Source organism: Vulpes lagopus, chromosome 2, assembly GCF_018345385.1.
Source record: "Vulpes lagopus strain Blue_001 chromosome 2, ASM1834538v1, whole genome shotgun sequence".
Lineage (NCBI taxonomy): Eukaryota > Metazoa > Chordata > Mammalia > Carnivora > Canidae > Vulpes > Vulpes lagopus.
This window is the reverse complement of record NC_054825.1, coordinates 15,633,059-15,646,784: the sequence shown is the minus strand read 5'-3', so window position 1 is coordinate 15,646,784 and position 13,726 is coordinate 15,633,059. Positions and strand designations below refer to the sequence as shown.

At 42.1% G+C, this 13,726-nt stretch overlaps 2 protein-coding genes across 6 annotated transcripts in view; one reads left to right on the top strand and one right to left on the bottom strand.

Annotated features, from left to right (window-relative positions):
• The window catches only part of LOC121484300 (alanine and glycine-rich protein-like), a 37,446-nt gene extending 26,552 nt beyond the window's left edge, over window positions 1-10,894 (bottom strand). For 4 of the 5 annotated variants that reach the window (XR_005985981.1, XR_005985979.1, XR_005985980.1 and 1 more), the window contains exon 1: window positions 10,206-10,894. Coding sequence is in view for 2 of the 5 variants with exons in the window: in XM_041743325.1 (XP_041599259.1) it covers window positions 10,206-10,894 (689 nt within the window). In the remaining 3 variants the exon portion in view is untranslated. Of the gene's footprint in view, window positions 1-7,736; window positions 8,553-10,205 lie in introns of those variants that run through there. The other variant, XM_041743326.1, reaches the window with a different exon arrangement.
• Window positions 10,784-13,726, top strand: part of FHIP2A (FHF complex subunit HOOK interacting protein 2A) — a 33,819-nt gene continuing 30,876 nt past the window's right edge. Inside the window, exon 1 of the mRNA XM_041743324.1 lies at window positions 10,784-10,916. Coding sequence (XP_041599258.1) covers window positions 10,872-10,916 — 45 coding nt within the window. The 5' untranslated portion in view covers window positions 10,784-10,871. The remainder of the gene's footprint in view (window positions 10,917-13,726) is intronic.

Below are 13,726 nucleotides of genomic sequence, written 5' to 3'. Positions count from 1 at the left end.
AAGTGCCTTTGGGTCCAGATTTTTGGTCAATCAAACAGACTATTAGATCTATTCCATGCTCATTCAACACACTGAATCTGGAATCTATAATTAGCGAGCCAATATTTAGCCTGATCCAACTCCATATTCTTTCCATCCTGATCTTGTGTCCTTAAGATCTATTCCCAAACATATTCTCTAAGTTTCCTTAGTGGGCAAAATCATGCTGGGGAACACATTACCCTTAAGAAAGCAATACTAAAATTAATAGCTGACTCCTCAAAAAAAAAAAAAAAAAGGAAACAAACAAACAAAAAGGAATAACATCTTTAGGATGCTGAAAGAAAAACCAAAAATTCTAGTGAAAAATTCAACATTAAAAGTGATATAAGTGAGTAAACAGATAAAGATTAAAAAATACATAAAGGTAACAATATCTCTCAATATAAAGATGAAATAAGGATGTTTTCAGGCAAAAAGAAAGAAAGAAAGAAAGAAAGAAAGAAAGAAAACCCCCAAAACCAAAAAACAAAACTCAAGGGGCATCTGGGTGGCTCAGTCAGTTAAGTGGTTCAGTGTCTGACTTGGACTCAGGTCATGATCTCAGGATCCTGGGACAGAGCCAAGTGTTCAACTCCCTGCTCAGCAGGGAATCTGCTTGTCCCTTTCCCTTTGCCCCTTCTCTCACTTGTGCTCTCTCGGTCTTTCAAATAAATAAATAAATAAATAAATAAATAAATAAATTCTTAAAAAAAAAAACACTAGAAAACCTCAAGAGAGTTCTTTAGGGCAGAAAGAAAGTAATGTGGAGAGAATCAGGAATTGAAGGGAGGAATGAAGAACAGAGGAAATAAATATGTAGTAAATATAAATGGATACTTGTTGCTTATAATAATAATAGTATGTCTTGTGGGATTTAAACTATGTACATATTTCATTTATATAAAATGTCTGATAACAATCCAAAGAGCAAAAGGCAATTGATGAAATTAAGATATTTTAAGGTCCTAGCATTATCAGAGAAATGATAAAGGTAATAGTTTATATTAACATATGTCAAGAAAAAAAATAAAATGTGTCAAGGATATATGTTATACTCTCTAAGCTGTTAAAAGAAAAAAAATAATGTATAGTTAACAATTTTAATTTGTTATATAATATTACAATATCAATACTAAATAATTATAATTACAAAATGGAAATAAAAAAATCTTGATTAAAGCAAGAAAGGTAAGATATGAATGAAAAGTAAACCAAAAAACAGATAAAATAGAAAACAAATAGTTAGATGGTAGACAAAAATCCAAATATATCAGCAATGACATTAAAAGGATTAAATATTCCAAGGAAAGAATTAAAGACTGTCAGACTGGGTGAAAAAGAAAAACATATGTTTATAACAGACACATCTTATTTTTTAAGCACATAAAGTTGAAAAGTAAAAAGATGCAGAAATATACTGTGCAAATAGCAACTAGCTATACCTATATGAGATATAGTAAAATTGAAGACAAGAAGCATTATTTTCATAACAGGGACATGCTAAAGGAATCAATCCATCAGCAAGTTATCAAAAGGCAAAATGTGAATATACATGTAACATAGCTTCAAAAGATATAGAACGAAAATTGGCATAACTAACAGGAAGAAAAAAAAAGCCATAACCATAGTGGATGACTTAATCACATCTCTCAAAAGCTAACAGAATGAGAAAATAGTCACTGAGTATAGAAGATCAGAACCATAAACTTGACTTTTAAAACACTGTACCCCCCCAAAAAATAAATAAAAATAAACAAATAAAAATAAAACACTGTACCTGACAATGACAGAATGCATATTACATCATTCTATGAATACAAAGTTCAAAATGAGTCAAAAGTAATGTACGGTGTTAGAAGTCAGACTAACAAGAGCCCGTGGCCAGGGTTAGTGACTGAAGATGGACACTGGAAGCTTCTGAAGTGGGGCCAATGCTCCTTCTTGGTGAGGCTGTTGATTGTCCCCGCCATTCACTTTGCAACAATTTGTTATGCTTTACACATGACTTTCCTGTGCTTGTTAGACTCCTATTAACATTTTTACATGAAGAAAAGGAGGAATCTTTGGATTTGATAGCATTGGGAATAACTGCTTTCCATGATCTGACTCCTGGCCACCTTGCTAATACATATTCAACTATTTTCCTCTTCTCATCACCTACCTGCTCCAGCCACGCTGCCTTCCTCACATACACCAATGTCTTTCCCAAGATAAGGCATTTGCATTTGCTGAGAATATTTCTTGGCCAGAAATATTCTCTCTTCTAGGTGCAAAGTTAATTCCCTTACTTTACTCCTACGGCACCTCCTCAGCAACTCCACTTTATTAAAATAAGACTTTCCCAAATCATCTTCTCTTCCCTTCCTCTAGTTTATTCTCTTCATAGTGTTCATCACTACTTGAAACTTTATATTATTTGCCTTTTGTCTTTTCCCCTTAGGATGTAATGTGTGTGTGAGTATGAGTGGTTGCTCAATAAATATTTGATTACAGAATGAATATAGAGTCTTTGGAATTTCCTTCGGCTTCCTTGGTGGCTTGGTAAATAATCACATTTTGTGAATGCTCCATATATGCTTGAAAATGTGATTTCTTTGATGAGTATAAATGTCCACATAACTTTCAGTTCAAGCTTGTTAATTATGTTATTCAAGGGGCGCCTGGGTGACTCAGCAACTGAGTGTCTGCCTTCCGCCCATGATCCTGGAGTCCCTGGATCGAGTCCCACATCGGGCTCCCTGCATGGAGCCTGCTTCTCTCTCTGCTTGTGTCTCTGCTTCTCTCTCTCTGTGTCTCTCATGAATAAATAAATAAAATATTTTTTTAAAATTGTTATTCAAATATCCTATATCTTTGCTCATTTTCAGAGTTTGATGTATCTGTTTGTGTTAGCGTTAATTAAAACTTCTAAGTACAATAGCGATTTTCTTTCTCTGTAGTTCTGTCAGTTATTGTTTTCTATATTTTATGTCTAAATCATATATATTGTGTGTATATCAAGTACATTTATGAACATAAAAATTATGTCTTTTAGATCCATTATTGTTTTACAAATGTTTTTACCTTTTGTGATGTTTTTCATCTTCAATTCTATTTTGTCTTAACTTGTTACCCTGTTTTTTCTTTGTTTTTTTTTTTTTTTTCCTGTTTTTTCTTTGATCCATATTTCTATGGTATATCTTTTTCTATTTCTTTATTAGAGCCTTTCTTTTTTTAATTTTTTTTTTAATTTATTTATGATAGTCACAGAGAGAGAGAGAGAGGCAGAGATACAGGCAGAGGGAGAAGCAGGCTCCATGCACCGGGAGCCTGACATGGGATTCGATCCCGGGTCTCCAGGATCGCGCCCTGGGCCAAAGGCAGGCGCCAAACCGCTGCGCCACCCAGGGATCCCTTCCCCTTGGTTTTGAACATGCCTCTTCTAGAAAATATAGTACTAGTTATTTTTAAAAATCCAATCTATGCATCTCTGGCTTTTAATTGGTAAGTTTAGTCCATTTATGTTTAATTATTATAAAAACGATTTTATGTTTTCTATTTTTCATGCTTTTATATATTTTCTTTTCCCATATTCCATTGAATTGAGCAAAATTTTTTTCTATTGAATTTGGAAGTTATACTTTGCATTTTTATTTTTCTAGTGGCTACTCAGAATTAAACACCACATTTCTCAACCACCAAGTGTGGTTATGGAAGTTCTGGCTGATGAAATGTAAGTAGAAATGTAGAACTTTCAGAAAGAATATGTTAAAAGGGAGGAAGTAGACCCCTTTCCTCTGCTTCCTCCTGCAACTTTCCCCAAAATTAGAAACTGGAGTTGCAGCACCTATATATGACCAAGAAGTGATTTTTCTTTTCAAGATTTTATTTATTTGAGAGAGAGACACAGTACAGTGTGTACATGCAAGCACATGAGGTGGGGGTGGTAAGAGGGGAGGAAAGAGGAGGGAGAGGCAGGCTTCTGGCTGAGCAGAGAGCCTGATGCAGGGCTCAATTCCAGGACCATAAGATCATGACCTGAGCCGAAGGCAGGCACTTCACTGACTGAGCCACCCAGGTACTCTGGGACCATGAAGTGATTTTGCATGTAGCAGTGCTGGAGGGTGTATAGAAACTTAAGACTGTCTCTATGATAATGTCCTGATACTAGTTCTGGCTACCTACCAGGCAAAATTCTTTTATCTGAAAGAGAAATAAACTTAAGTCACTGTTATTTGGGATTTTTTTTGTCACACGCAGCTGGATCTAACATGGCCCAGCTCAATTCCAGGAATTGTTTCTTTTATTGTAATTAATCTCTTAGCCTATGGGATGAAGGCGTATCTCTCTTGGTCTGTACCCAATTTGTGGCACTTGGCCTTTCCTTCTGGACTTCTTCCACTCTAATCCTCATACAAAGTGGGTTTCATCAAAAACAGAGCCTGAGATGAAGACTTGACTGTAAGTAGTTTATTTCAGATCCAGGGAAGTGAGGGTGTAGGGAGAATAAGAATGAAGGAAGAAAGGCATAAGAGGGCTATTGAGGTCACCACTGTGGTTGGTTTTCACACTTGACCCCACTGGGACCTCCTGAAAAGTGCTCGGAACACTTCCTAGGATTGCTTCTAACCATAGAGATGGGACATTGGAGTATGTATCTGCTAGATTCCAATCCCTGTTAGCTAAGAGTTGTCCCCATGGGTTCTAACTCTACCATGTTTTTGGAAGGAGCAGGCTCCCCATACAGAATTTTCAGTGGCAGAAATTCTAAGGAGTAGCATGAGGCTGAGGTGAGATGCTGTAACCATGAGGGGAGTTGAGCTTACCCAGAACTGCCTACTGCAGCATCAACTGTAATCAGAAATGGGTTAAGATGGGGGATCCCTGGGTGGCTCAGTGGTTTAGCACCTGCCTCCCGCCCAGGGCGTGATCCTGAAGACCCAGAAGGCCCAGATCGAGTCCCGCTTCGGGCTCCCTGCATGGAGCCTGCTTCTCCCTCTGCCTGTGTCTCTGCCTCTCTCTCTCTCTGTCTCTCATGAATAAATAAATAAAACCTTAAAAAAAATGGGTTAAGAGGATGTGGCAGAGACACCGGCAGTGTCTGCTACGCTGGCCAAGGAGTTTTCACAGTTGCTATGGAAGTTTCTGAGATCTATTGGCTTCCTTCTCATTTTCATGACAGTTGTAGGGTTGAGTTCAGGAAATGAAGTGTGTAGCCTATGCAAATTCGCCATTTTATCTCGAACCAAATTCCCAATTTTAGAAACTCACTTCTCTGTGAACGTTTTTATGACATGTTTTCCCATCCATTTGACTGCTCTTTTCCATGAATTCCTCCTCCCTATTCCAACCCTTAAATGCAGGGAGTCCTCAAGTTTGTATTTATTCTTTCTTCTTTCACTGTATCATCTCACTGAACCATCTCCCTTATGTCTGTATCTCATTTACCACCTATGAGAGAAAACTTTTCCCATCTTTTATTCTAGTGCAGATCTCTCTCCTGACTTCCTAATCCAGACTGATCACCCCATACTAGACATGGTCACATAGATTCATCATACAAGTAAACAAATCTAACATATTAAAAAAATCTCATTATCTTTCCACATCTCAGTTAAAAGCGTCTTCATCTAACCCCATCCAAGGGAGAAACTCCAGCAATATTCTTGCTTTCTTATTCTTCACTCATATTTAATCACTTGCAATAATTTGGTTGCTCTTACTACATCTCTCCAGTGTAACCTCTCCTTTCTATTCCCATAGTAATTAACCTTTATAATCTTGTATGAGCTTTTTAAAAAGTACCAAAAATGATTTCTTGCCTACAGTTTCTCCCCTTGCCAAATAAAGGGCATATTGTTTACTCGAGTATATAGTTTAGTCAAGAAGTTTTACACGGTTTGTTTTGAAAGCTCCTATCCTTCCTCCAAAACTCTCAGTCTCCTGGGAGGAAAGGGATCTCTTTCAGTACCTGAGCAGACTCTTATTATTTGCTTCCTTTCTTTAAATAAGAAAGATATGCCTATAATTTCACCTCATATTTCTGTTCTAAGCAATATCTAATGTTTCCTCACAACAGATAAGGGTTTAGCTTCTGTCTTTCTCTCACATACACACCCCACCCCTACTTCCACCACATAACCATCCTTTCATCTTCCCAATACAGCAGCAATAATATAATTTTAATTAAATCAGTGTTTACATTACTATGGTTATATAGACATATAGCTGAGCCATGGATGTATTATGATTACTTGTTCCTACAGAATATTTTTCTTGGTATTTATAATGATTCTCATTTTTTTCTTTGCTTAGTTTTCTTTGTATTTATCACTAGTTCAACCTCAAACTCTCCTATCTTGTAAATCTTCTCAAACACACAGATAATCCATCTAGAAGTTTTATCTTCTTGAGGACATCTCTTCTGACCTGCTCCAGCCTGGACTGGTTGGTTAGCTGTCTCAGCTTGATGCATAGTTGTTATCTTGGAATACTACTTCACCAACATCCTAGGAATTTCCCTCACCTCCCTCTGATGATGGGCTCTCTATTCTGATTCCTTTATCTTTTTTTCTTTTTTCCCTTTGGTTTACTCCATGAGGTTTGATGGAGCACATCTTCTGATAGCTTGAGAGAGTAGAAGGTAGGAAAGATTTTCAATACCCTGCACATCTGAAATGACTTATTTACTAAGAAACTGTAAACTAGGAAACTTCGGTTCCTAGAATTCTAGATTGAAATTATTTTAGTTTAGAATTTTTAAGGCATTGCCCTAATGCCTTCTTACTTCCCATGATGTCATTATAAAGTGTTATACCTTCGTAATACTTAATTCTTTGTATGGACTTCTTTTCTTTTTTCTCTCATTGGAAACTGTGTAGTTTCAGATCTTCTCTGAACTCAGTGTTCTGAACTTCAAAATAACATCCTCTACAGTAAGTCTATTTTCATTTATTGTTCTGGCATTTGTTTGTTTATTTATTCATGAGAGACACACAGAGAGAGAGGCAGAGACATACGCAGAGGGAGAAGCAGGCTCCATGCAGGAAGCCCGATGTGGGACTCAATCCCTGAACTCCAGGATCACACTCTGAGCCAAAACCAGAGCTTAACCGCTGAGCCATCCAGGTGTTCCAAGAATTTTTTAAAAATATTTTATTTATTTATTCATGAGAGACACACAGAGAGAGGCAGAGACATAGAGGGAGAAGCAGGCTCCCTGTGGGGAGCCTGATGTGGGACTCCGTCCTGGGACTCCATCCCAGGACTCTGGGATCAGGCCCCTGAGCTGAAGGCAGATGCTCAACCACTGAGCCACCCAGGTGTCCCTGTTCAGGAAGGAATTTAACAAACTCATTCACTCTGAAGTATAATGAATGATAGAATTTGGCACATTATCTCTCCCAAGAGTATTTCAATTTTTAGCAGGGACTAAATTTCTCACTTGGCTTAAGCCAAAGGAATGAAGAAATAAAATCCTAATTGGGGAATTTCAGTTTCCCATATCTAAATGTTCTGGAGGCCAGGGAAGCCTGTATTACGCTTTCTCAAATCACACTTCTGTTGCAGGAGGTCCAGTCCATGCATGAGGCTGGTGCTAATGTTAGTGTCACTACAGACTATCTAAGATGAGAAGAGGAAAGGCTATCTGCTCAATTATAATTCTAGCCCAGCGTGTATGTCTTGGAACATACATCAGACATCAGGGAGATGAATCATCATCCTAAATGTTGATATTTTGTCGAGTAAAACATTTTTTATTATATTCATAATAAGTATACAAAGACAGGCATCATCAAATGCAAACAACTCTAAATAAGCCTGTGTTTAACAGACCTTCTTATACAATTAGTGGTTGTAAGACATTATGAAAATACAAAATATCATATAAATGTATGACAATTAGGTCAGGAAAATAATCACGGTTTTTAATATGACTAACCCCCTCAAGCTGTGTGCATAATAAAAAATATGTACTCTTGTTTAAAGCAGACACAATTAGTCAGAATTTGGTAGGGAGCACATTTCAATTTTTGGCATACAACAGAGAGTGCTTCCAGCATTCTGGAGACCAGTACACAGGAAATTAAAGCCAAATTTACCTGCACTGCGAGGATACAAGCAACAAAAACAAAGGAGAAAAGAAGACAAAATGACAGATAGTCCCCTGCTTACAGTAGTTTGATTTACCATTTTTTGACTTTATGATGGTGTGAGAGTGATACACATTCAGTAGAAACCCTACTTGGAACTGGATCTGTTCCCAGGCTAATGTAGTGATACGCTCTCGGACACGTGATGCTGGGCAGCAGCAACAACCATGGCTCCCAGTCGGCCACTCGATCACAAAGGTGAACAACTGATGCACTTAAGATCATTCTAGTTTTCAGGATGCCTGAGTGTCTCAGGGGTTGAGCATCTGCCTTCGGCTATGGGTGTCAAACCGGGGCCCAGGGATGGAGTCCTTCATTGGGCTCCCTGTGGGGAGCCTGCTTCTCCCTCTGTCTGTGTCTCTGCCTCTCTGTATCTCTCATGAATAAATAAATAAAATCCTAAAAAAAAAAAAAAAAAGATCATTCAGTTTTTCACTTTCAGTACAGTTTTCAATAAGTTACATGAGGTATTCAGCACTATTATAAAATAGGTGTAGTGTTGGATGATTTTGACTATCTCTAGGTCAATGTAAGTGTTCTGAGCACATTTATGTAGACGGGTAGACTAAGTTACGATGTTCTGTAGGGTTAAGTGTATTAAATGCAGCTCGACTTAAGATATTTTCAACTTATGGAGTTATGAGGACATAACCCCATCGAAAGTCAGGGGAGATCTATAGTTAAAGTCTCCAATTAAGCCTTAATATCTGGTCCTATTATTTTTAAACACTATTGTTACTACTAATAATAGAAGTAATAACAAATGCCAGCATAATGCTTACCACAGACTGGACGTGGTTAAAGTATTTTACATACGTTGTTAAATTTCCACACAACCTCACCGGGTAGGTGCTACTCTCCCCAATTTTGCAAATGAAGAAACTAAAGCGTAAAGAGATTAAAAAACCTGCCATGGTGAGTGGCAAAGCAGGAGTTTAAATTCAGGCTACGCACCTCCAGAGACTGGCTCTTAACACCACTGCACACTGCTGTTCCTTTCTGCTTTTTTTTTTTTTCCTATTCAACAAATTCAATGACAAATACATACTGCCATCGCCAGTTATGCAAAACTTACTCCACCCTCGCCTTATCAAGAACTTAACGGTCCTTTTGATAAAATACCAATACCGGCAAAAAAAAAAAAAAAAAAAAAAAAACCCAAAAAACAAAAACAAACACAAAGTTCTCCAGGACATGAACATTTTCGTAACTTGTATCAACCCAACCTAAAATTCACCACCGTGCATTGTGCTTCTTCAAAGCCTGGCTAATAATACTGTTGCACAGTATTTTTTTTTTTTTTTTTTTTTTTTATGATAGTCACAGAGAGATAGAGAGAGAGGCAGAGACACAGGCAGAGGGAGAAGCAGGCTCCATGCACCGGGAGCCTGATGTGGGATTCGATCCCGGGTCTCCAGGATCGCGCCCTGGGCCAAAGGCAGGCGCCAAACCGCTGCGCCACCCAGGGATCCCTGTTGCACAGTATTTTTAAGAAGCCTCCACCCGAGCACTTACATTGTAGCCCCACTTACCTGTCCTATGCATTTAGCAGAACCCCTTCAGGTTGTTTCCCTCAGTTATTTTCCATTCGATAAACAGAATAGAAAATACAACACTGGGCAGCCCGGGGGGGCGGGGGGGCTCAGCGGTTAAGCGTCAGCCTTTGGCCCAGGGCGTGATCCTGGAGTCCCAGGATCGAGTCCCACGTCGGGCTCCCTGCATGGGGCCTGCTTCTTCCTCTGCCTGTGTCTCTGCCTCCCTCTCTCTGACTCTCATGAATACATAAATAAAATCTTAAAAAAAAAAAAGAAAAGAAAGAAAATACAGCACTGGATGCCCTGCACCTATCAAACATGTTACAAACTATGAACTGAAGCATCCTACCGTTTGTCCATTCGGGACTTCTGTTTTAATACTTAATAACTATCAATAATAATAATAATATTTCGCAGTTAGCAAAGCCATTTCAGCAACATTAGCTGCTTTGTTCTAAGTCGTCGTATCTGAATGCACGGACCATTTTTGCCTTGGGAACACGGAGCTGTTCCTTACCAGTCTCCCAGATCTGCCCTTAGAGGAGAAACTTCCGAGCTGTGTCCTGCACAGCCACGGCTAGAGGCTCCCCTACAAATCGGCCTGGTAGTCCCCCTGCAGACACGGAGCTGGGCCGCTGAATCTTCCCAAGCTGAGGACGCCGGTGCGGGGGCGCCCCTCGGGTCCGGGTCCGGGTCCGCGCCCCCCGCGCCCCCCGCGCCTGTCCCGCCCCCGCCGCGTCCGGCCGCCCCGCGGCTGGGCGGGCAGGCTCGGTCGGGGCCTCCCCGGGCCGCGGCGGCGCCCCCTGCAGGCCGCGGCGGGCAGAGCGGGCGGAAGGAACCCGAGCCGGGCTGCCACCGTGTCCGAGCCGGAGCCGCCGGAGCCGCCGCCGCCGCCGCAACAGCAGCAGCAGCAGCAGCAGCAGCAGCGCCGCGGGGGCCTCGAGCCGGCGCCGATCGCCGCGTCCCCGCCGCAGCCGCCCGCCGCGCCCCGCCGCCGCCGCAGCCGCCCGCCCGCCCGCCCGCCCCGCCAGCCGCCGCGCCCGGGCCCCGCCTCGGCCCTCCGCCTGTCCCCGCACCGGCCTTCACTCTGGAGCGGCCCGGGCAGCCGCAGCAGGGGCGGCGGCGGCGGATCGAGGAGCTCTCCAGGTCGTCCCGGGAGAGGCTGCTGCAGTCCCGGGACAGGATGTTCTCCAAGTTCACCTCCATCCTGCAGCACGCCGTGGAGGCGGTAAGGCGGCGGGCGGCGGGCCCACGGCAGGCCGGGGATGGCGGCGGCCTAGGCTCCGCGGGCCTGGCGGCCGGGGGGGGGCGGGGGCGGGCCTGGCTCGCCGCAGCACGGGCACGACCGGGCTCCCGGGGCGGGGCGGGGGGGGGCTCGGGGTCGCCCGGCTCCCGGGTGGGGCCGCGGGGCCGCGGACCTGCCCCGGGGAAAGGCGGCCGGCGCCGAGCAGGACAAAAGGGGCGGCAGCCGCGGCCCGGGCTCGGGGCCTGGGGACTTGGCGGGGGCCGGCGGGGGCCGGGGCCGGGCGGCGACCCCAGGGCGGGCGGCGACCCCAGGGCGGGCGGCGCGGGGCCCCTGCGCAGGCCCGGGGGCGGGACTGGGGAGCCCGAGCTCGGGGGTCTCGCGGCTGCGGGGAGGCCCTCCAGGCTCTGGGTCACGACCCTCCAGCCCTGGGTCACGACCCCCCAGCCCTGGGCCGCGACCCCCCAGCCCTGGGCCTCGACCCTCCAGCCCTGGGTCACGACCCTCCAGCCCTGGGTCACGACCCTCCAGCCCTGGGCCGAGACCCCCCCAGCCTGGGCCGAGACCCCCCAGCCCTGGGTCACGACCCTCCAGCCCTGGGTCACGACCCCCCAGCCCTGGGTCATGACCCCCCAGCCCTGGGCCGCGACCCTCCAGGCCCTCCGCCTCCCTTCCTGCCCTCTCTTCCCCAGGCTCTCCTTTGAGGACCTTACACACCGGCGTAGAAGGCCGTTCAGACCCCCCAGCACACTAACCTAAAAAAAAAAAAAAATCCCTTGTTGTCTTCATAAGATAGAGGTCTACTTTGCTGCCCTTTGGTGGTTTCTCTTTACCCAGGGAGGGTTGCCCAACTTGGAAAATGCATCCTGTGGAAGAAACCAGTACTTTCCTAATTAAAAAAAAAAAAAAAAAAGTCATTCTCTATGTTTAGCTTGTGCGAATATGAATAGCAACTTAAAATCTTAAGATCCACCCAACTTAAAAACAACAACAACAACACCCCCCCCCCAGCTGCCATAGAACCATTTTCATGGTCAGATAAAATAAAAGGTATTTTTAAAATTAAGTGTGAAAACAAAACCTTAGTACAGTTGTTTTAAGTGATATGTGGGAAATGCTTAAAAAGCATGTTAAGCGCAGCCCAAGTTCCTGAGGAAAAAGTGTATCAAATCAAAGAGGGTTTTCATGAATGAAGAGCAGGATCACACGTGAAGGAGATGACAGTTTTAGACTTCAGGGCAACAGTTTTCCCTTCTTATACACAGTCTACGGCATCTTTATGTTAAAAGAATTGAACCAAAGTTTATAAAAACAGTGGCATTTACATTTTATATTATTCTTTAACCTAAAATACTGAGAATCATTTCATTTTAACATTGAGTACGGGTTGATATTGAGATAACTAGGAAAAAATATATTAGGTTATTTACATCCTTTACCTATCAGGTTGGTATTTACAGAAAGAAGTACTGAGAAAAAGAAGGACAGCTTTCATACTCTCCCACTGAAGAGTCATTTTTATCCTGAGACTTGTGTTTTCTGTCCTCGTTATCTTTTTATAACTGGGTATGCTAGCATCTACCAAATTGTCCATGGGAATTAACTCTGGCATACCCAGGTTCTCTACTTTGCTGAGGTGAGAAAAAGTTAAAGAGTGGGTTTTGTTCACCTGGTCCTAGTAACTGATATGTTGCATTTGGAAAACTAATGTTTTTACGTGATTAGAGTTCATGTTTTCAGCTGTGATACCTCCCAGTTTACTTTGATAAGGAGGTAAAATCTGAAAAAATTTGGCATACTTTTTCCTTTCTCTCTTGGAAGTGAACTCATACATAATGATAAATAAGCCATCCTTGTGGTATTTGAAGAATGTTTTTGCCTAGCCTAAGATTGGTTTCTAGTTTTTCAGTTCTGTTTATTTGCCTGGCATTTTCTTCTCTAAACTACTTTTACCATTCAGCAGTTCATTAGTTTTTTCTCTGTAGTCCTTTTAATTTGTGTGCCCGAATAGCATTTCTGATATAGTAATGCAATTAACATTATTATCTGGATTTTTCAGAGGTGGGACATTATCCTATGTGCTGGTGTTGACATCACCTTTTTCCAGTGTCGCTGTTTTTAATCATTTTGATATTATTACTTTATAGGTTTCTTTGTTCAATTAGTTCAGCCTTCAAATCTTCAAATGTGGTTTTTTTTTTTTTTTTAGGGTTGGCCAGATAAACATATTCATTTAAATGTGATTTACATGTAGAGTTTTCCTTATTTAATGAACGGTTTCTCCTCACTTTCTGTTAACTAGTACTAGGAAAAAGTATATAAGATTTTCAAGATCAGTATTTGAAAGCACGTTAGTAAGCTGATAGATTACAATTTGAGTTTAGGAGAGAAATTCATACCTTGATCAAAAGCAAAAACTGTAATGTAACTCTTGCTTCCCTTTTCAGAAATGAGTCTTCCCTCAGTGAAAAAAATGATTGGCCAGTAAGTTTTGCAGCGAATGAATCCATTTTGTTAGCCTGTTGCCACATGTTATGAGTGAAATCTTGTAGTTAGTTCCTAGGTTGGACTAGATCATGTTAGCACAGTTTCTCCAAAATACAAGTAAAACACTTTAGTACAATTAAATATTGAGGGCCTAGTCTGTCCCAGGTAATATGCCTCGTTCTTTTTAAATTTCAGCCAGTTTCACCCTTTGAGGGCAGATTTATTCCAAGAGGATAGGGGAAGAAAGTTTTATCTACTTTAATTCAATGGAAGTCATCCTTCAGAATTTGAATCTTCTTTTTGAATTA